Source organism: Zalophus californianus, chromosome 12, assembly GCF_009762305.2.
Source record: "Zalophus californianus isolate mZalCal1 chromosome 12, mZalCal1.pri.v2, whole genome shotgun sequence".
Classification (NCBI taxonomy): Eukaryota; Metazoa; Chordata; class Mammalia; order Carnivora; family Otariidae; genus Zalophus; species Zalophus californianus.
In genome coordinates this window covers 65,470,392-65,494,538 of record NC_045606.1, presented here as the reverse complement: position 1 = coordinate 65,494,538, position 24,147 = coordinate 65,470,392, and the positions used below count along the sequence as shown (strand labels likewise).

At 39.3% G+C, this 24,147-nt stretch overlaps 1 protein-coding gene across 1 annotated transcript in view; it reads right to left on the bottom strand.

The window, feature by feature from the left end:
- Positions 1–9,081: 9,081 nt before the first annotated feature.
- Positions 9,082–24,147, bottom strand: part of ANLN (anillin actin binding protein) — a 49,834-nt gene continuing 34,768 nt past the window's right edge. Inside the window, exons 20-24 of the mRNA XM_027573439.2 lie at positions 23,229–23,341; positions 17,843–17,929; positions 12,933–13,040; positions 11,903–12,075; positions 9,082–10,431 (exon numbers count right to left, since the gene is read on the bottom strand). Coding sequence (XP_027429240.1) covers positions 10,308–10,431; positions 11,903–12,075; positions 12,933–13,040; positions 17,843–17,929; positions 23,229–23,341 — 605 coding nt within the window. The 3' untranslated portion in view covers positions 9,082–10,307. The remainder of the gene's footprint in view (positions 10,432–11,902; positions 12,076–12,932; positions 13,041–17,842; positions 17,930–23,228; positions 23,342–24,147) is intronic.

Below are 24,147 nucleotides of genomic sequence, written 5' to 3'. Positions count from 1 at the left end.
GACCAGGATTCCCCAGGATGTATAATGCTACAAGGGAAGTCCCAGGTAAACCGGGACAAATCAGTGATCCTACTTAAGGCTTTCCAGGAATATCCAGGAAGTCAACATTATGGCTCAGATGGTCATTTCCATTAGGTCCATAGGTTCTTTATTAACTATCTTCCATGGCAGCAGGCTTGGTATTCTATTCAAACCACTTCCCTGCCTCTGGAATGGCAACCTCCCAGCTAAAAAAAAAAAAAACAAAACACCTTTCTGACCTGATCCTGGCTCCCGGTTTTCCTTTCCCCGTGGTAACAACGAAATGAATTTCGAAGGAAGGCACAGCAACCTTAAATGACTGTCCATCAAGAGTAGAGGTAAGTCCAGTGGTCTGTTGGTACATTATGGGAGGGGACTGGGGACCTGATTATTTTTAGTGAACACTAAAAATTCCATTCCCCTGGTATGAATACCCCCACCATGCTGGATTTCAAGCTACCAGTTGGACATCATTGAACATGGACTTGGGAACAAGTGCATGCAATTTCCAATAAGAATTGGCTCCAGCATATTACAAATATACCCCCCAAACTCCTCACGTCCAGATTGACCCTCATTTGCAGGGGTTGTGGAATTTGACAGTGCTAGAGTGAGTTTGAGGGCGAAAAAGAGAGGCGGCAGGAAAAAAAACCCTAATTCTAAAAAGCCAGTTTGTGATTAAGTGGAAGAAAATTCTCTCTCCCTCTCTCTCTCTCTTCTTCTGAGCCTTCCCCCCCATCCCCCGTGGAAGTTGTTTTCTCTTCAATTTCTCCCCGTGCCCTCTCGCTCCTGATTTGTGTTGATATTCTAAGAATCACTCAGGTTGAACTCAAGACTCTGAGAGTGGTAATGATGGCATGGAAGCTCAGTGGTCAGCAATAGTTTGCAGGTCATGTAAAACTGAGATAAATTTGCCTTCATTCACGTGTCTCTGGTGACTCCAATGCTCTCAAGATTTCTGCATATTTCTAAGGGCTTCCATTTTCTGGGCACCCGTGGCCCAATTTCCTGTTCTTGCTGGACTCTCAATTTTCCTTTCTTCACACGTGAATTCTGTTTACTGTTCTCCTAGTTGACCTGGATGCAGAGTTCAGTCCCTTTTTCTTAATTCCTACATAATGCACAGAAGGAAGGGAGGAAGAAAAGAAGAAAAAGAAGGAAGGGAGGACGTGAGCCACTGCTAAACACATTTTTTGAAACTTGCCACACTAGAATTCTGTATAAAGACCCCTAGAGGTCTGGTGTTACCTGCTAATTTCCTAAGCAGCCTATACGAAGCCTATAAAATGTGATTTATCCAAGACCGCATTCAAATTAATGATAGATTGTAATTGGTTTACTGCACCTTCATTTGGTAAACATTTATTAAGCACCACTGTGTGTATCACATGCCATGATGTGTGTGATTCTCTCCTCACTTAATGAGCAATACCTCCTTCTTTCCATTAAGGGGCTCACAGCTGCGTGCCCCAGGTCAAGAAGCAACACAAAGGATTTTTCACATCACAAAAACTCCAGAGCTTTTTTTCCATTTTACAAATCAGGAAGCCAGAGTTTCAGAGCAACAGAGTAGTTTGAAAAAAGTTAAGCACAGAATTCAGCCATAGAAAAGGAGCTCACACCCAAGTCTTTCTTTACATTCCTCGTTTGGTGTTCCGAGCCAATGTGGGCTCTTTCATTATGCTGTTCCTTCCTCAACGGAGTAACCAAAAAGTGGATTAATGATTGGATCAACTTGTATTTTTCCTTTGGTTTTTATTCTCAGCAGAGTTCTTATATAAGATTTCCTGCATTTCTACAAGTTTTTGTTTGGTACAGTTAAAGCTCTTTGCCCTTCTTTCTCGACTTTTTATATTTGCTTTGATTTAGACGACACTGTTTGGGGTTTCATATTCTAAGATTTCATTACATATCTTCCACTACAGTCTGAAACAAGAAGAAGGGAAAATGCTCTCCCTATAATGCTTATTTCAAATGCACTGTGGGAAATGGAGTAAAGCAAACTGGACCTTGTGTATCAGTCTCAAGGGGCACATAACATTTCTAAATGTTACGAGCAAAACCACAGGGAATATGGAGCATCTACAGAATGCCCATATAATAAATTTTCTACCCCCTCCTAGTCTTCCTCTTTCCAGCTTGGAGTCTCACGTTTTGTTAAATCTCCTATACTACCCCCAAACCTCAGAATCTTGTGAAGTAACAGTTATTTTTAAAAATTACTTCACCCATGCAAAAAATTAACTTTTGGAAGAAAAAAAAATTAAGTCTTTTTTACACATCCTCCTATAGAAGTAAAAGTTGTTTTAACTTCTCAAGGACGTCTTGAAAACATACACAAAAGCATTATATTGCATGTAGGCAATTCTAAAGTTGTAGTATTACAGTTATTGATAAATACCACGAAGTGTTATTCTTTGCCAAGTGAATTTCTAGGCACTTTCAAATTCCCAGTAATCTCTAACTTCAGATGGAGTAGAAAGCTTGGTGTTGGGAAGACAGCCCAACCAGATTTATATCTGCCTCTGTCCAGATTTTCTTGGGCAGCTAATTCCACGATGAACAATCACTGTCATTTACTAGGAATTTACTCTTTGCGTTTTTACTGGCCTGAGACCTTAACATTGACTGTCTTATTTAATGTGCCCAGCAGATTTGGTGGTAGGTACTAGGATCTCCAATTTGTAGCTGAAGAATGCACAACTAATAAAGGAGTGGATTACAGATCCAACTACATATAACCAAGCATTAATATCCCTAACATAGAACCTTATAAATCAGTTAATAAGGACAACTGAAAAATAAACAAAAGACACAACATGAAATTCACAAATGAGGGACACCTGCATGGCTCAGTCGGTTAAGTGTCTGCCTTAGGCTCAGGTCATGATCCCAGTGTCCTGGGATCAAGCCTTGCATCAGGCTCCCTGCTCAGCAGGGAGTCTGCTTCTCTCTCTGCCCCTCCCCATTCCTCGTGTTTTCTCTCTCTCTCTCAAATAAATAAAATCTTAAAAAAAAAAAGAAATTCACAAATGAATAGGACCAATAAACACATGTAGTTTGAAAAAAGATGGAAAAATATTCAACCTCACTAGAATCTACCAAAATTGCCTAAGTAATTAAAAAGAACTCATCAGCTTTGGGACACTTCTTGATAGAATTGATTAAAGAAAAAAATTCCATAATAGAGAGGATCATTTAAATTAACATAATTAAACCCCACAAGATGTGCTTGAGAACTCTGGAAATTACAGACTGTTAAAACTCAATCAGTGGCACCAAGATGGAGTAGATGTATTTCTCCCTATTCTTTCCTCTGTGTGCAGCCAAAGCCCTGGGCATTATATGAAACAAACATCAGAAGACTCTGAGAGGTGGAAAGAAAAAGAAGGCCCATCTAGAGAACTTGGGACCCAAGGAACAGCATGATGGTGAGTTTTCTGTGCTCCCTTTTTATGTGATATATTCTGGACCGAATGCCGTGAGCAATTGCCTTTCTCACTTTTTGCAAAGGAAAAACACACTTCCTGTTTCTCCCTACAGTCACTTTCCTGGGGTATAAAAACCTCCCAATACCAAAAGAAAATGACAATTCAAATAGTGGTTTCCTGGACTCTCAAGGCAGAATAACACATCCTTTGCAAGATGGGTAGCTTTATAGGGCGCCTGGGTGGCTCAGTTGGCTAAGCGACTGCCTTTGGCTCAGGTCATGATCCTGGAGTCTCGGGATCGAGTCCCACATCGGGCTCCCCGCTCAACGGGGAGTCTGCTTCTCCCTCTGACCCTCTTCCCTCTTGTGCTCTCTATCTCTCATTCTCTCTCTCAAATAAAATCTTAAAAAAAAAAAAAAAGATGGGTAGCTTTATATCTTCGCTTTCAACAAAAGTGAAGGAGTTAGAAGCAGTGGTTAGGGTTTGCTGGCGGCTCCGAATGCCCCTTGGCTCATGCATCTCAGCAGGGTTTGAGGGACACTCAACAAAGACTACCTTTCCTAGCCACAAGGTATGGCTATGTGATTAAGTTCTTGCAGGTGGGAAGTGAGAAGTGATGTGTGCAAGTTCTGTGTCTTGATCTTAAAATGACCAGTGATGAGCTCCCCTCTCTCTCTCCCTTCCTGAAAGCTGACTCTGGATGTGATGCCAGGGAGCTAGCTTTGACTATGAGGGCAAGGCCACCTCCTAGGCTATCCTAGGGGTAAGGTCCTTGGTCCCTGGACGCCCTGCAAGTTCACCTCTCTGCCCAGATTGACCCCTTTACTAGACTCTCATATGAAAGAGAAAGTTCTATCCTGTTTGATCCACTGTGGTTTTGTTGTTATTTTCCATTTTTTATGGTAGCAGAGTACATATCTTGCCTACTGTATCAGCTAAAAATAATTGAGTTTATCATTAAAAATAATTCTTGGTAAATCACTTGAAAGTCCAGAGAATTGAGTGATTTTGCAATAGCAAAGCTTTCATTTTCATCTAGATAGGTTTTCTGTAAAAATGAAAAAAAATAGGATCGATGCTGAACCACGTCTCATTCTAAAAATAAATGATATTTATCCATAGATACATAAGCCAGTTGATAAAAAGTCTATCTGTGTCATGAAGAAACATATTTCCTATAAAGTTTTACTCGTTATGCTTAAATTTTTTTAAATGTCTTCTGTAGTTTTGATCATTTGTGAACTAATAATGTAATGATAATTCAGTTCAAAATAATCTTTTAACATTTAAAATCTTATGGTCACAGAACATTTTAAAAATTCCATTTCATTTTATATACACATTTTGCTCAGGCACAAAATATAAATTACATTAGTATAAAACTATCCGAGAGAACCGAAGTGAAAAGAATGCTATAAAATTTCCAAAAATATCCTTTTCGTGAATGTTTAAATTGAGTGAAGGAGAGGATAAAATCGCACTTGCATTTAGATTCTGTTGGATTTGATTTTAAAAATAATGTAAAGGGGCGCCTGGGTGGCTCAGTCGTTAAGCGTCTGCCTTGGGCTCAGGTCATGATCCCAGGGCCCTGGGGTCGAGCCCCGTGTCGGGCTCCCTGCTCGGCAGGGAGTCTGCTTCTCCCTCTGCCCGTCCCTCCACTCAACTCTCTGTCTTAAATAATCTTTTAAAAAATGTAAAAATTTTAATCTGAAATGCTAGTATTTCCAATATGATGGAAATTACATCCTCTGCCACTTTTTAAAGTTCTAATGAAAAATGTCAGGTATCAACTTGAACATGAGAGGGGCGTGTATATAGTTTCTTCGGGGTTAGACTCCTTAGGGTATGAACACTCCTAGAGATTACTGCCCCAGATGCCTTTGCAGGCTCTCCGTGTCTGCGGCGGTTGGCCATGCTCTGGCTCCCTATTGGGACCCCCCATGCAATTGTTGCTCGTGGTTGCCACCCGGCAGCACACATCCTGAACAAGGAGGAAAGCCTGCGTATCACTCCTGGGCACCTAGTCCTGCATGACTGCCCAGTTTGGATGCCCCATTTCTTCAATGCTGACTCACATTCCCTTCACAAATGCTGACTCCTGGGAGGGGTCTGGACTCTCACCCTTCATCGTGCTCCACAAACGCATCCTCCCTCATCTCTTCCACTCCCATTTACCACTATCCTCAGATCCTCCCTTCCCTCTGCTCTTCCCCTTGGGGGACTAACATACTCAGTTCCTCATCCAAACCACCCGTTCCTCCACATTGCCCCACCATACTGTTGTCACATGGGTGCTGCCCCCTTCCCAACCCAATAGCCTGTAGTCTCTACTCAGCCTTCCGCTCACTCCATGTTCTGATTTTAATTTTTGAAGTGTTCATAGGTCCATGTGCATGAGCAATATGAAAATATTCTCATCCTAAACATATCAAATGTTCTAGAAAGAGTCAAAAGTCAAAGTATTCCTCTACCTAACACTGCTCCCAGCCTCTGCCCACTGTCCTTTCCCATATAAAATTTGGTGTGGTTCCTTCCACACCTTCATCTAGGTATTTATTTACACGCATACATGTTATTTTATGTCATGTTGCACGGCAGATCCTTTTTCCCCAGAAGTTGTTCTGGAAAATTGGTCCAAATGTGTGTGTGTGTGTGTGTGTGTGTGTGTGTGTGTGTGTGTGTGTGTATTGCTTTTCTTGAACACTGCATGGTGTTTTGTAGAAATTATTACCATAATTTCCTATTAGTGGGCTTGTCGATTCTTTCTCATTTTCGTCCCTGTTGGATTTTAGGGTTATTTCATTTTCCCTTTAAAACACTATCGTAATGGTCATCCTTTTATGTGTCTCTTTCCTCACCTGCAAGTTCATCTGAGGGGAGTGGGAAGGAAGGAGTTAAAGCAGCTGGCTCTTGGTTCCAGGGAAAGAAGTCAGGTGACACATCTAAATGCTTGTAAACCTGGTGAAAGCAGGACCTCTTGGTTAACAGACTAATGATATTTGCTAGATCTCTTTTTTTTCTTTTCCCCATGAATCTGTATTTTTATTTTTTAATTTTATTTTATTATGTTATGTTAGTCACCATACATCATTAGTTTTTGATGTAGTGTTCCACGGTTCATTGTTTTCATATAACCCCCAGTGCTCCATGCAGTACGTGCCCTCCTTAATACCCAACACGGGCTTAACCCATCCCCCCAGCCCCTCCCCTCTAGAACCCTCAGTTTGTTTCCCAGAGTCCATAGTCCCTCATGGTTCGTCTCCCCCTCCGATTTCCCCCCCTTCATTTTTCCCTTCCTTCCCCTAATATCCTCCATGCTCTTCCTTATGTTCCACAAATAAGTGAAACCCTATAATTGACTTTCTCTGCTTGACTTATTTCCCTTAGCATAGTCTCCTCCAGGCCCATCCATGTTGATGGAAAAGTTGGGTATTCATCCTTTCTGATGGCTGAGTAATAGTCCATTGTATATACGGACCACATCTTTTTTATCCATTCGTCTCTTATCTGTGGAATGCTCTTAGAAGGATGTGGCTGGTTAAGGATAGTTTGTGGTAAATAAACAGAATTTGTGGATCTGTGAGGCCCGACTCCTGATAAAAGGAACACATGCTATATGACCATATAGGGTATAAAATGGCAGCACTTCCTCACCTACAGCCTCCCTCCGTGTTAGCTGTCCACAGACCTCACGTGACACCCTACCTATTCCCCTGGGCCAAAGACAGCGTCCAGTGTTGGGATGAAAGAACTGGGAGGCATACAGGGTGATGCAGACTCCCTCTTTCACTGGCGCCATGACGGCTTCTGTCCTTGAAATTAGAAGCAAAACTTTGTATGGATGAGATCTCTGGTGCATGCGAGTCAGACCCTGCATGCGTGAGCAGAGATCACTGGAGGTGGCCAAGTGGCCATCCACGAAGGCTCTAACACTTCCTATCCTCACCAAGAGTCTGAGTTTGTTTCTCAGCAACACTGACTACAGATAGTTTTCCCAATCTGGGGGCCGATGAGGCAGTTAAACCCGTTTAAAATTATATTTTTCTGTTTATTCATTACCTAAGTTATCTAAGCTTTTGTGTCCTTATTCGATGCCTATTTCCTAAGGTCAGGCGAAGATTACATGAGCTAATCCATGCAAAACTCCAAGAATATCACCTGATACATAATAAATGCTCAAACAGTGATAGCTAAGGCATTGGAGCTCTTTATATTAAATATTACCATTAACCTTTTTGATTATTAAATGTCATAAATATTTTCTCCTAGTCTGATGCCTTGTGTTTAAACTTTATTTATAGACATTTATCAGGCAGGAAATTTTTTTTATCCGATGAAATCTGTCATTCTTTTCCTCTATGGATTTTGTCGTAACTTGATTTTTTTTTTATCTGAATTATTTTATCGAAGTGACTGCTCCCAATTTCAGTTCACTTTCTTTACCTTGCCCTATGATCTTGTGGCCACATCTTAAGATTCTTCTTTGGTCTCACTCTAAATTGGTCTCTCTCGCAAAATTAAATGACAGGAGGTGACGGAATTTAGTGTTTATAAATGAGATTGACAATAACTTTAATAATTCAGAGAAGAAATTCAAGACATCACTCTTGTATTTCTTTCATGGGCCACTCCTTTTTCTCTTTCCCCCTCAAGAACACATTCCTTTTGTTCTTGCTTCTCTTTCGGAACCACATTCCCCCGGATCATCTTACCTGCTCTAATGGTTCCATCAACCCCCTGTGGGCCAGTGACATAGCAGTAGCTTTTCACTTTTACCAGGTATCTCTAACTTGATGTTCCACAGCCATCTTAAATCAAATTTCTTCTAAAACTAGACTTCACATACCCTCCGTACACCCTAGGAAGGAATGACTGAAAAGGGACACTCTGTTGCGTTTTTTTGTCTTAACTTACAACAAACAGTATGTATGGAGTATTTTCAATGAAGAAAAGAATAAAAATATGCCTATGTGTTATGCTTAGAATCGGTCTAGGAGGACACACAAGAACTTAAACATGGTTGTGACAAGGGGTGAAGGCATACTTTTCACTTGAACTTCTTTGTGCCTTTTGAATGTTGTGCCATGACAGGTAATTCCTCTTCAAAGACAGTACACGTTGGTCGCGGGGGAGATGGGAGAACTAAGTGAAGGGCATCAAGAGGACACTCACCCTGATGAGCACCGAGTAACGCAGAGAAACGGTGACTCGGGGTATTATACAGAAACTAATGCAACACTGGAGGCTAACTGTACTGGCGTTACGAATGTACAAACAACCCCAAATAAGTACAAGTCTATAAATAAATAAAAGGGACCCTCTCATCAATCCCATCAACCCCACTCCCGGTTTTGGAGGGCAGGGTCACTTACCCACCCAGTTTCTGCTAAGCACAAAGTATCTCCTCGAAGGCACATCTAAGTACCATATTCTGTTGAAATGCCCCAGAAATGGATCCTTCAGCCACCTACTCCCCTTCATCAAAGACCCTAAGGACACATAAGCTGAGCACGGGGCCGGAGATAAAAAGATGAAAGCGATCCTCTCTGTACAATCCCCTCAAGAAGCCCACAGCCCAGACACCAACCACACCGTGCACTTACATAGTATTGTGTAAATCACGGGTTCCTTAAGTCCTTTGCAAGCATTTATTTGGGTAAGAGATCATAAAATGTATTTTTATAATGCACATAACAAAAAACACATTTGAATGAATACAAAATTAAATGACAGGAGGTGACAGAATTTAGATTCTGACAGAATCAGAATTTAGTGTTTATAAATGATATCGTCAATAACTTTTTAACAATTCAGAGAAGAAATTCAAAGTGGATTTAAAAGTTGTGACCATGCTTTATAATACTTTATAATAAAAAAAGACTTGGGCTTTCAAAGGTAATGCATGACTTAAGTTTTTCAAAAGATTTCATAATGTGCTTCTAGATACTGTCATACGTGGACAAGAAAAAAAAAAAAAAGACAACTTTGGCAAGCAAAGTATTAGTCCATAGCAGCTTGGTAGAGTTTACTTTTATACAAAGACTCTTCAATTTACATTTATTCTTGTTATGGGAGCTGAAAGAACTGATATGCCAAGTGGAATCTTAGCTATATAGCAAAAATAATTATTTTTAAAAAGCCTGTACTCTATGAAAATGTGCACCACACAGCATCTATAGAAACTGGGTAAATGTAAACCATGTGATTAAGTATTTCTTCTAAAGAAAACTAACCCCCAAATCTCACATAATATCCATGTCCACACCTCTTGTTTGAAGGCAGCCTCAAGCTTTAAACTAATGTACACTGGCTATTTAAAAAGTTCTTACCTCCATTACTAAAAATGTTTCTGTAAAGTCCCTTGGAAGTTTTCTTAGTATTCTACTAACAAGATATATCGTGATCAATAAACGATCACAAACTTTAGAAAAGAAGTAGTGAGGATAGAGAAAGGATGACCAAGCCAGAGGTTTCTGTCTCCAACCCCTGGAAAACCTTTCTACTTCAAGACCCACAGCTCCAAGAAGACAACTCAAAATTCTTACATTTAAAAAAATACTTTGTCATGAATAACTGAATAATTAGATTTCTAGGAAAATGAGGCTTTTAAATTAAGATTTAGCAAAATTGACTATAGTGAATTTTCCTCCAATCATTTATGAATGACAGAAGAGAAATCAGGTGAAATTTTACATACAAAAGATATAAATACTGCATAATATGTAGTGAATATTGGCACATACCCTTTTGTATTTAAAGCATAAAATGCAATCAGCAAATCTGATGCTCTTAAGATACATTTATGACACAGCTCAAAAAACCTCCAGACGGCCTGGCCTGGAAACTTCCAACAGTTTAAGGCTTCCCAATAGGTTTGTAGCAAGCGTCCGGTTGCCAGAGGCGAATATCAACAAGAATTTGATTGAGTTTTTGCATCCAGAGATCCCGCTCTTCCTTGGTATCTGCAGACAGCCAGTTCCTACAGGAACAAACAAACAAAAAGGATCATTTCCCCCATATTCCATACTGTCCTGTTCTCATGCTGGGGGTGGGGGTGGAGGTGGGGGTGGGGGCACGCGGCTAAACAAACCAGTAAAACGAGTTACTCATTACCAATTTTTAACAGATGCTAATCAAAAGCCCTATAGTGAGGTGCTTCTTCAATTGCAATAAAGGAAAATAATCCCCATAGGTTGGTTAACTGAATCAAAATTCACAGTGATCATGTTTGGTTAATGATGGAGTTTCCATGCTAAAATGGTAACTGTCTTGTACAGGTGGTCTGGCCTGGGTAATCTGGTGGTGCAGGACACCCACTGAGTGTGGACCACTTCCTAGCAAGAGCTAGCACACCTGGTCTTTATCTGGGAGCTTCCCAAATTTCTCAGACCTGGGCTCCCTGAGAACTGGAATCACCAGCTTGTGGACCTTCCCCTGGCTCTACACGTAATACTATCTTGCACGGTCTCCCATTATTTTTGTGTTAGTACTGTGTTGGTAGAACATGATATCTACAATAGGTGATCCTAAGATCCTAAGATTTTTGTCTATCCTCACCTCTCCATCCATATCAGGAATCACTTCTCTGCACCCATATTTAGCCACAAGTTGAATAACTAGTTGATAGGGCAGGTGAGGGTGAGGAAGAGAATTCCCTAACTCACAAGCCAGATCATTCTTCTAGAAAACAGCAGTTGTCAGAAGGTTTTTATAGTGTACTCATTCTGTGTCTTTGTAATTTCTCCCCATTGGTACTAGAAATGGGATAAGCAATGATCTGATCATCTATTAGTCAACGGAGAGAACACAACACGTACAACAATAATAGTGACCATTTGTTGAGCTCATTCCATGAGCTCAAGACTGTGCTAAATGTGTTTACTCATCAATCTCTATTGTCACTCTGTGGAAACCAAGGTTTACATCCTGACTCAGTGTCTTATTTCCAAAGGTAACCATGGCAAGTTACTTAACTTTGCTGGCCCTCACTCCCAACAGTTCATTCTCTTAATCTCCAACCAGAAATTTGCAGAGTAGCCCGAGACTGTTTTTTGTAAGTCACCCGATTCATTGAGGGCATTTTGGGGATGGAAAGGAAGGGACATGTAAAGTCTCTTTCAATAATACTTGCCTTCTCAATTATACACAAAACCTTCAGACTTAACCCAAAGTACATTAGCTAACTGCCTTGAAAATGGCTACACTGTGAGCATACTGGAAAACAGGATTAGCTAAGATATAGCTTGAATGTTAGATTTTTTTTTTTTAACTGTATTAATTTAGTTATTAGATTGTTCCCTTAGTGATTGTGTGGGTTTTCTTTCCTCATTAAGATTGTACTCTCTTCAAAGACAAGGACCATCTCTGATATTTCTTAAAGTGGTGGGAACACAGTGGGCAACCAATGCCTTACTGGATGGAAGTACTTATGTTTATAGCCTACTACGTACCTGGTGACACAGAGCGTGTCCCTGCACTGGCTGACGAGAGTCTCTCGGTCATCTTCTCTTTGTGGACGGACGGTAATTAGTTCAAACGTGTTGCGTCTTGCACAAAATTCTCTGTTGGCCGGTTCTATTTGATGACTTGTACAATTGGCCAGATTTATCCTTCCTGTGGGATTCTTTAAAAACAAATTAAAAACAAACTAATAGAAAATAAACAAGACCATTTACATCAATAAGCATTAAAAGCAGTATTTGAGTTGGTACAAATTTAAAGTCATTAATTTAAAAGTTAAAATTTAATTATAAAAGGTTTAGAGGAACATATTTATCTGTTATTGTTTCTTGCTAGGAAAACAGAAACCAAAAGTGTCAACTGGAGCTTTTAGCCAACTTAAAAAATAAACTCTTTGTTATGGAATATTTCAAACAGATGCAGAATTAAAAGAGCAGTAGAATGAACTTCCATGTACCCACCAACCAGCTTCAACAATTAGAAACACACATCACTTTGTAATTCTGTGTATTTCTATTTCCCAGTTTGGGGATAATAAATAATCACACTTGAGCAATAATATTAAATTCTTTGAAAATGAGATGCAATTTATCACATAAAATCCTATTCTCAAATTTTAGAAACAAAATCAAAATCACTATATTCCTGTGATGGTTTTCCATTACTGTTTTATCCCAGATTTAGCTAAGTCAACTATTTATAAAAAACAAAAGTGAATTCAACATATTTCTAGCTAAAAATGTTATTAAAAAATAGTACAAAACATTCTAGGAGAAAATAAAGACAAATATATGCCTTATGGTATTTTAAGAGTGGTCAAATCACAGGGAATGGAAAAGACATGAAAGTTTTACTTACACACACACACACGCGCGCGCAGGTCTTGCAACAAGAACATTTATAATGGCTTAGTAAACATACTCAAAGGGGCATCTGGGTGGGTGTGGAGACCAGTGGGAACCTCTGCATGAAACACTACATGAAAGGGCTTTCACCACTGACCAGGGCTATTAATATTACCTTTCGTTTCTCATCATCTGGATAAGTCCAATAAGAGATACAATTTCCAGAAAGAACACACCATCTTCGATGCCAGGCACCAAAACCACTAACATCTTCAAATATGGTCTGAAAAGTCAATGAAATGTTAACTTTAGAAACTTGAGGATCAATTAAATGATAAATCTGTATGTTAAACTTCAATATGTTGATATACTTCATAGCTCAAAATCGACTTACATGATTTTCACCACCTTTTACCCTAGTAATGAAACTTGATTGCTAATATCCAGAAATTGACCCAGATTTTCAACATCATCTACAGGCATATAGCATTTAAGAACTTCCGGATATTAACCCCAAATAAATACCTCTCTCTAATTTAGACCTTTTTAAAGCATCATGTCCCAAACCAAATGCTCCTTAAACAAGAGAGAAGTGCTTTAAGTGTTGTAGGGTAGAATAATGAGACTATCATACCTTGTATGTTGACAAAACCAATGATAGCTTATTAAGTTAGACTTACTTTATACAAAAGAAGAGCATTTAACTTTTATTCAGAACAAAACGGGATTGGAAAAGAGTCAGCGACGATTCTATGTCTTGACTGATTACTGCGATAAACATCCGAGCTCCCCGCCCCCTGCTGAGCCATCAAGCACACTGAGTAGCAGCTCCCTGCAGTCAGGCAGCTGGTCAGCCCATGCCTTAGACACACAAGCTACATTCTAAAGAGGGGTGACACAGTCATGTTGGTTAAGGTCAGGACTCTGGAAAAGGTAACTAACAAATGGGGCTTTTTTCCATGGAGTACTTCTACTTAAAGTGTAAGTCGGAGCTGTCCCCCCCCCCCCACCCTCACTATTTTTTACTTGTAGTCCTACTGAGCCTTAATCACATAAAAGTCTTCACTTTGCATTTAAAAAGGGAAAAGACGTCCTTTAGGAAATACTATTTTAAAGAACAAAGCAAGTAAAAATGTAACAATGCTAGAGATCAGAGGTTGGCAAACTCTTCCTGTGAAGTACCACAGAGTAAAGATGTTAGACTTTGTGGGCCATCGGGTCTGTGACAACTATGCAATTCTGCTAGGGTAATGCAAAAGCAGTCATAGGTCATAGATAGTGTGTAAACAAATGAGCCCATGTTCCAATAAAACTTTATTAAAAAAAAAGTAGCAAGCCACACGTTGCTGACCCTAGCTAATATAGATAATCTGAAAGCATCTTCGTGTCTGATTTCAGAATGCATTACAGCTTTTCCAACTTCACATGGATCAACTAAGCTTTACACCGACCCTAGGATAGCGGACATACACTCTTCTTGACTCACTAATTTGTGTGAATTTACCCAAAGTTGGCTTGAGTTAGAAGAGTACAAGCTCTAGCCATGGAGGAAAGTTACTTTGTATGAAGATATATTTCTATGAGAGAAAGAAGTCTGAAATTTATTAGCTTAGTTAATTAACCCAAATTAATTAGCTTACTCTAACCATATATCCTCTTACCCCACCTTTACTTCTTCCTCCCCAGTTTATCCTCTTTCCTCCCCAAGGCATGTTTTTTCTAGGCAACACTGGCTCACAACCATTCAGGGAAAAAAGACAGGAATGTTGCTATTTTGATCTCAAGCACAAAATTAGTATAAATGACTCACCAGCTCCCTCTTATGTTTATGCTTACCCTTTACATCATAAAGCTAATAGACAAGGAAAAATTTGATGGGTAAGAATAATACATTATTATAATTATTACACCAGACTGTAATCAGAGAAGAATAAAAAGAGGACAGCATTTTCATTTTTATAGCTGAGGAAAGTTCAGACCAAGGAAACTAAATGACAACACATAATCACAAAGCAGAACTGGAACCTTCTAGCTAATCCCGAACTTTCCTCACTTGCTGTTCATCAGTCAAGGCAGAGCTAGACTAGCACCATTTTAGAATCACTTAGTAAGTTTCTTTGGTTGGTAGTCACCTTCCTTCTAGCTGTTCCTGGCATATCAGGAAGGAAAATGGAACCAAGCAACTTTAGTTTCAATTACTATCTCTATTTTAGAGAGGGCAGAAGTAATTAAAAGGTAGTTTGGCAGGGGATAGAATTTATTTGGGGGAGTTCTGAGCAGTTTCTTAGCACATTTATGTAAGTGTGGATGTGATGGGCTATAGGGTCCAAGACAGCAAACCTGAAGAGATCTAACTAACGCTAACCTAGTTAAGAGCCCAGCTCAAAAAGTCAGTCAGACATCATATGCAAATGAGCTAGCAGCCATAACAGAGTCTGTTAGTTGCTGAAGGTATCTTTAGTAAAATATGAAAATATTTACATTAAAAGAAAAAGTCAGTAGGTAAACACTGCCTTCACATCAGAAATTTATAAAAACACTTTTTCAAGAACATCTAGTGCCATCTACTGGATGGACATGTGAAAAAAACGTTAAGGCAGTCTGGTTTATAGTCACGTTGGCCACAGAACTCTTCTTTCTGCCCCCTCTGATAGCAACTGCAAACTGACATCCTCTGTATCATTCAAATTCTTGCTTCACAAAGAAAACCAGATTAGATTTTCTCTACTTTGTGCACCATACCCACAATCTTCTATGTATTGTACACACATACTTTTCTCCTCTAATAATGGAAAAGTATATAAGTTGACCCCTGAAACAGCCCAGAAGTTAGGGGTGCCGAAAATCCACATGTAACTTTTGACTCCCCCCAACCCCCACCAGAAGTGAACTATTAATAGCATACTGTTGACCAGAAGCCATATCGATAAGAGAAGCAGTCAATTAACACATATTTTGCATGTTATACGTATTATAGACTGTATTCTTACAATAAAGTGAGTCAGAGAAAACGTTAAGAAAATCATAAGGAAGAGAAAATACATTCACAGTACCATACGTATTTATTGAAACAAATCCATATATAAATGGACCCACATAAGCGTTGTTCTAGGGTCAACTGTACTGAATAAGATCAATCCCGTGAATGGTGGCTTGGATCTTATTTCTTCTCCCTCTCGTGACCTCGTTCCACATATTACTCCTTAACCCTAGTGCAAGTTCCCCAGTGCATCTTCAATCTCTCTGCACTATTAGAAGCCACCCAATTGAATTTAAAGATTCTCAAATCTCTCTGATCTTATTAAAATGTCAATCAAATCCTTCTTTCACCCTACATAGCTCTGCAGGTACCACGCTCTCTCTTCCTCCTCTGCAGCCAAACTTAGTTTCAGAGCGCTGCTGGCATTCTCATTCCTTACCTCCCACCCTGTCCATAACCATCTGCAATCCAGCTTTGTTCTCTGCCTTGTAAATGAGTCCCACAGTCTCTGATAATAGGTCCTGATCTAACTTGACCACCCCCTCTTTCAGATTCTCTTTCTTGACAACCATGACACACTGCCCTCCCTGTAGGCTCCTCTGAAGAGCTTCACTTTCGAAGTCTGTGGTTTAAATGTTAATGTTCCTCCTGGTTCTGCTTTGCTCAACTCTCCCTGCAATTTAATTACGATCTCTATGACGCAGATTTCCAAATCTTCCTCTCAACCAAAATGTCTATCTTGAGCTTCAAACTCAGATCTTCGGAGTCATCTAAAATTCAGATCATTTAAAACTTACCCAAACTTCCCACCTTGGGGGATGAAAGAACTGGCATGAAGGAACTTTGTGGGGCAATGTTTTAGATCTTAATAGAAACTTGGGTTATACAGATGTATGCTTGTGTCAAAACTCAGGGATATACACTTAAGATTTGGAGGAACACACTAACGTCTATAGTGTACTTTAAAATTCTTCCCCCCAAATACGGTATTTTCAGCAGTGGCCAGAGGGGTGGCTAGAAGGATGGCTAGGTAGTAGGTACGTGATAAAGCAAGGAGAGTAAAACATGTTAAACCCACACCCTAGATGGTGGGTGTACGGTGTTCAACGCTGTATATCTGCAATTTTCCACAATAAAATTTGGGGGACAACAAACTTTCTCCCCAAACATGCATACTTGTTCCTCCCCCAAGATCCCTTCTCTTGGTGGCATCCCTGCCACCCCACAAGTTGTACAAGGCAGGGATCTAGGGGACAGCCTCACTTCTGCTTTTCCAGCCCCTCTGCTGCACCGTCAAATCACTGCGCCTGCTTCATCTCCCCAGGACGGTCCCTGCCACCCTTCGTGGAGTGACCGTCTCCTCACTGGTCTTCTTCAGGGCCGCCAGTCTCCAACCTCCTTTCCACATGGCAGGGAGAATAACTTTTCTAAACCCAAATACGATGTTATTCCTCTGCTTAAAATCCTACAAGCGTACATCGCTGGCTTCAAGATACAGTCCAAGTTCTTTCGATGGCCCTTCAACCCTCAGGCCTGCCTCCCCTAACCACACTGTCCTCCGCAATCGCTGCCCTCCTCCCTCTTCCTCCTGCCCGCATATACCTGCGCCCTACGCACCGGCTGAACTACAGGCCCCTCACTGTCTGTGCCCTCCTTATCTTTGGTGGGGGTGAGAGGGAGGGCGAGAGAGTTCCTTTATCTGGAATACGTTTCCCCCCTCTCTCTCCCTGGCTAACGTACTCAGCAGTTTACAAGCTACTTCTTCCAGTGGCTTTCTTTAAGTCCCCTTACCCATTTTCCAGACCTGATGTCCCACCAGTTACCCCCAGGCCCTCTACGCTCCCACTTATTACAGCACAGAATTGCACTTGCCAGTCTACTTGTGTTTCTCCCTACTATACTAAAAGTTTCTGAAGGGAAGGATTATTTTGTGTAGCCTGTTAGATTCCAGTACCAGAACAGTGACTGCCATAGGGCAGACATGCAACACATCTTTACTGAACCAATGTATCACGTAATCACATAGGTGGTCATTCCTATGTGAAACCAAGTCTATACTTCACAATATGGAAAAAGGAAAATATAGATTAAGCAATGTTACTTACTAGAAAACCTCTTTCTTCAACACTTGAATTCACCTGACATTTTATTTTTAAATAAATATGACCTTCCAAAGGAGATAAAAAGGGCACCTGCGAAGACAGAGGGTAAGTTATTTGCAAAACTGTTTCAAAGTGTGATTTTTTTTCTTGATAAAACATGTATAAACCATGAATAAAGATTATGCCTTGAAAGCACAGTATTTTCTAAAGCTGGAATGTAAAATAGGTGGTCCCAAAGGCCACTGGTTCCTTAGCAACAAATGCTTTTGAAGAATAAATTCATTCAAGGTAGCCTTTGATAAAAACAGAACCCTAAGTTCCAAGTTAATGTGATAAAAAAAAAATACAGATTTAAGACGAGATTACATGTGCTTATTCATTCTCCATCAACAGAATATACTCCACTGGTAAATTAGCAGCAATACTCAGCAATAAAGAATAGTGAGCTGCAGAAATGGAAAAGCTGATCCCTAAATTCATATGGAATTACAAAAGGTCCCCATTATTAATAACCAAAACAATCTTGAAAAAGAACAAAATTGGAGGAATCCTACCTCCCAACTTCAAAACTTAATCCAAAGCTACAGTCATCAAAACTGTGGTAAGGGCATAAGGAAGATCTATAGACTAAAGGAACAGAAATTGAGAGTCCAGAAATAAACTCAGACAGCTATGGTCAACTGATTTTCAGCAGGGGTGCTGAGGCCATTCAATGAGGGAAGAGCACTCTTGTAAACAAATAGTGCTAGGGAAACTGGATTTCTACCTGTAAGAGTAAAGTTGGTTCCCTATCTCCTATCATACACAGAAATTAACTGAAAATGGATCAAGGACCTAAAACCATGAAACTCTTAGAAGAAAACATAGGAGTAAATCTTCATGATCATGGCTTTAACAATAGTCTCAGATATGACACCAAAGCATGAGCAACAACATGGAACAACAAAATAGATAAATCAGACCTTATCAAAATTGAAAGCTTTTCAGTGAGGATAGAACTACTACATTGTCAAAAACAATATTACTTCTAGGTATTTACCCCAAAGAATTAAAACCAGATTCTCAAGGGATGTGTGCATTCCCGTGTTCACTGCATTCTTCACAACAGCAAGAGGGGCAAACAACCTACATGCCCCACAAAAGATGAACGGATACAGACAGTATGGTACCAAATCCTTTCTCCCCACTTCTCAGTATGAAAACTACTCTAGGCCACCCAGATCTTGCTCTTCTCAAAGTAGGAAGTCTGTCTTCCAGGCTCTGAAACTCCCGTTTATGTTCTCTTTTGTGCCCGAAGCCATAACCTGCATTTTGCACCCTAGGTTCTTGAGAGAAAATATCGTGCCTTTTTCGTATTTGTTCTCCTAGCCTATTACCAACTTATATCCAGGCATTTCAACAAATGTTTGCTAAAAGGATACTGTTTGGCCAAATAAATACCCAGTTTTCCTATTAAAAAAAAAAAGAAAGAAAGAAAATGTGGTACACAGGTAACCCCTGGATTTTCAAATTCTGCCCACTTCACTTTTACAAAAGACCTATGTTAGTACCTGTTTTTGCTAACTAAAAGAAATCTGAAGAGGATTTTCACTTTCATGAAAAAAGGCAAAAAGCAAAAACAGCATTTAGCATTTGTGTTTGCAGCTAGTGGCTGTGGAGGCAGCAAGCACCCCGAGCAGCAAGAGTGGCCCCAGCTCTTTCCCCGGGGACCACACCCAGCACCTCCAGCGTCCAGCCACGTCCAGCTCTGAGGGGCTCTGGGAGCATCTGTGCTGTATCTCAATTTATTTTGTGCATCTGTTAGCAAAATGTGGACTGAGGTACCAGAAAAGCCGAAGAGAAGTTACTTTTGAGTGGAAAAAACTTCTTTTAGGTGTTAAGACTGGTTTCCAACAATTCAGTCCTCCAACACAATAAAGATAAGTTAAAGGGGGAAATCTTGGCCAGAAAGAATAGATTTCCAGAGACTAATTCCATGAGACAAACCTCTAACTTTCTGAATTTAAAAGGCATCCATAATGTAGAATCAAAACATCAGGTGCCTCGTTATCCTTCTTGTTATAAATTCCCTCATTCTTTCCTTTTCCATGTTGTCAGGTTTTAAGCTCCTCGGGCTCTCAATGCTAATTAATAGATTTCCACACTGAACCAAAGAATGCTGCTGGTAAAAAGAATCTCATAAAAACTAGAAGAAAATGTCTACTCTTACTCTACAGCTGTGAAAAGCTGACAATATTCTTGGTCAGAAGCTTGTCCTGATGAGGTGAATTGAGAATATTCACAAAGCAGTCAATATCACTACCCCCCTGCTGAGTGTAGAAACATGTGAAAATGTATGATCCTATTCTGTTTTTTGTTTAACAAATGGTCTTTGAAGATATTCACACTTCCAAGATTATTGTTAAGAGCTATAAAATGTAACTTATAACAGGCGTGGCTGTAATTTTTCATACAGTGGGATATTTCTGAGAGAGAGGGGTACAGTTAATAAGTACACCGGGAGGCGCCTGGGTGGCTCAGTCGGTTGGGCGACTGCCTTCAGCTCAGGTCATGGTCCTGGAGTCCCGGGATCGAGTCCCGCATCGGGCTCCCTGCTCAGTGGGGAGTCTGCTTCTCCCTCGGACCCTCTTCCCGCTCGTGCTCTCTCTCTTTCTCTCTCTCTCAAATAAATAAATAAAATCTTAAAAAAAAAAATAAGGATACTGGGCCAAGGGGCGTACACCAGGATAGTTTTGGGCACAGCAGAACACCTAATCACTCTTCCTGTAACCTCAAAATTCGACAGTGCTAACTGGTTGTTTTACTTCACAACTGTTTGCCCTATTACTATTTAAAATGACACCTCTATTTTCAGTGGTGCATAAGTACCTATGAGGTTTCTTTACGTCTGAAGACGGGCTGTGAGATGTCCTTCTCCCTTTAACCATGGAAGTGTAATAAAATCTACGACTATTTTGCATTCTCTATTCAAAGAAAGGATTTGAGAGCCTGTGACTCATTGAGATTCATAATTTAAATTGCAGGATGCCAGATTTAACCTCAAATAGGAAGGCGATCGCTATCGGTGGTATCCTAAATCCACAGAGCAAACAGTCTGGGTAAACTTCAAAAGAAGTTCCATTCTGAAGGTGATCTCAGAGATAACCTTTGTGACTGTTGTGCTGTTGGTCCCAGCACCAATAAAATAAGCAAACACTCCCTTGTATCACTGGTATCTGGTAGGATATGGGTGACTTGTCTATTCTCTCAAAGTCAATTAAGTAGGGTTATTATATGAGTATAGAAGGTCTTCCATTTTTCTCACCAACTTAAAGAACATCGAACTTAACTATTTTAAATATTCTCCTACATCAACTATAAACTATTAGAATAAATATTTGCTTCCTCCTGCCACTCATAAAAGCACATTTGGGACAAATTTTATATCTGATTATATTGTACTTGATTCAAAAAGAGACTTCAGAGTATTAGACAGAACCAATTAAATTGAGTGATTTGATTTTGTACTGAATCATGTGGTTGGCTTTTTAAGTTATAATTTCAAAGAAATTAAGAGAATGGAAATACCAGACTTTTTTAAATTTGTAAGTGTGATATTTTGAATTAAAATGGCACCCAAACAATTTTTCAAGACCAGTCTATATTTAACATACATCATTGAAACCTCTTTCATTTTAAAGATTAACAAAATCTCTTACATGCAGAAATTGGCATTTTGTAAATTTCTATATACCCACAGAATGCTTGTAATTGATCTTTGCAAGGATATTAAAAATCCTAAAAAAAAAAAACTTTCTATAACATACGATTATATGTAGTATAATTTTAGTGTTAAATGCATTTTAATTTCAAAATCACCAAACAAAGCATCATCTACATAGCAGTATACTATTAGCCAACTGAGACCAGTTTTATCTGAAACATCACCAGTAACTCTTTTAATATAGGGGAGGTCAACAATATTAAATACTAAAATTTTAGTTTTAGACAATTGAATACATTTTAATGTTAGTTATTAATTTGGTATTTTAGTACCCAGGAAATCAAAGTCACAGTGAACCTTAAAGAATTGTAACGTAAAAAAAGAATATAGAAGAAAAGCCCAAGTACCAAACATGCATGAAAAAAAGAAGACTGTCAAAAAAAAAAAAAAGCTTTAAAGACTATGAGAATTAAAAAAAAGATGACCACCTGCAAGAATCTAAAGAAAGAATAATGTACATCGTGTCCTTAATTATTTAAAATAACTAAGAACACATAAGAGTGGTTAGTAAAATGAATACATATGAGCCAAAACTTCAGGATTGATTTTTTAAGCTCATTAGTTTCAAGCAAAGAAAATATGGCAACCTTTTCCGGGAACATATAGCCCAGTAGCTCTCGCTCTTTTACATCATAATTTATCTAAAACAAACAAAATAAAAGACAAAAAAAAAAAAGACTCAAGATCACTCAATTTGGTAAACTAGCTGAATTACTAAATAAAAAGTTATATACGTTTTTTAAATTAACATGTTAAGATAAAACACATTTATGCATTAACAATAATCAAAATTTCAAAGGTAATCTGTTTTTGTCTATTAACTAAAAGAAAAATGTTTCATAGAAATTTCAAGGTAGATTGTTTTAATCTAACCTAATATCCTCTACGGGGAAAACAAGATCCCAGAGAAATGAAGTGACTTTACTCAATGTTGAGGAAATTACGAGCAGGGTCAATACTAGAAACTCGGCCTCCAAATTTTTATACTTCCTCACCTCCATATTCTGACTAGGAAAATCTCTTAAAATATTTAAAAATATCCCTGTATCATACCACAGGAGTCAGCCCAAGGACCAAAGTTTGCCACTAGTTCTCTCACTCTTTAAATGGTCTTGTTGGCTATTAAAAGTTTAGTCATATCACATTATGGTGAAAAAGCACTCAACAGGGACAGAACACAGATCTGAACTTTGAAGCTTTTAATTTGGGGAGGAAAGTATGGGAAAGAAATCCCTTCGGTTCATGAGTACTTTCTAAGAAAGTAACCTATCCTTCCCTATCTTGTCAAAACTGTATCTATAAAACAGTATTCATTTCAAAATACCGGTTCAAATGGGCAAGTTACCATGTTTAAAACTGTAACCTTAACATCTACATGCAAGTAATACTCCTGTAGTCAGAAGTAACATTTAGAATAAATCAGTATATACTGCTTTGAAGATTTAACTATTAAGAGACAGAGAAATACTTTCAACATCAAAAATGTAGGGACACCCATGCCTAGTTAAAATGTACAATTCTAAGAATATACATTTTCAGCCAAAGATTTCAAACACTTGAAAGTCCTGGGGCATTTCCATTGACCTAATTTTTCTAAAAGTAAATAAATACATAAATTTGGATTACCTTGTCCAGAGCAAATTTAGTGTTTCCTACTGAAGATAATGACAGCGTGTACGATCCAACCAGGGCAAAGTTGCTGGTGCGCACAGCATTGAGACCACCTGGACTGGCCATGACTGTAGAGAAAGGAAATAAAGGTTAGTTCAGAGTGACTTCTGTGAGTATAAGTAACAACTCTTCACCACAGCCCAATAGGAAGAAATTAAGTTGTCACAGAGAAAACTGCCTCATTTTCCTCCATCTTGAAAGGATAAAAGAAAACTGTTGAGTACCTTATATTTAACTTAGGTGAACTAGCATAGACATTTCTTATCACTCCTTTGGGGTGATGTATTTTTAAGACAGAACTTAAAAATGTATACATAAAGCAATTTTCCTAAAAGATGTGAAAAGGCTTCATTGCTCTAGTCTGGGATGACATAATTAGCAGTAGAGACTGTCTCTGCAAAGTTCTTCTTAGTTACCTTCTTGTGCCAAGAAGAAGAGACCAGAAGCCCAAATGAGGTGAGTGAAACCAGCTCCATCCTAACCCCCTTTGGAAAACTCAGGCCTAAAGCCACTCTAGAGAATGCCTTTCCCAGATTCCTGGCACCCAGGTTCCCAGTGAACTAGAAGGATGCTTCTCTGACATGATACAATGCTAGTCATGATCAGTAAAGTTAAAAGTCAAGTCCACAGTGTGGAAAGCACAAAGCAAATCTAAAGAACGCCAGAAGCTGGGGTGAAGAGTAAAGCCACCAGCTGCAGCTGTAGCCGGGTAACGGGGTATCACACGGGTACTGCCTGCTAGAGCCTGAATGATGTGAGGCTGGGCGGCCTATGGCGACATCTGACAGCATGCCATTCTGCCCAGTAATCTTACATGTTACTAAAAACTATACAGAAAATATTACTCAAAGGAGACTAAGGTGAACACTCATCA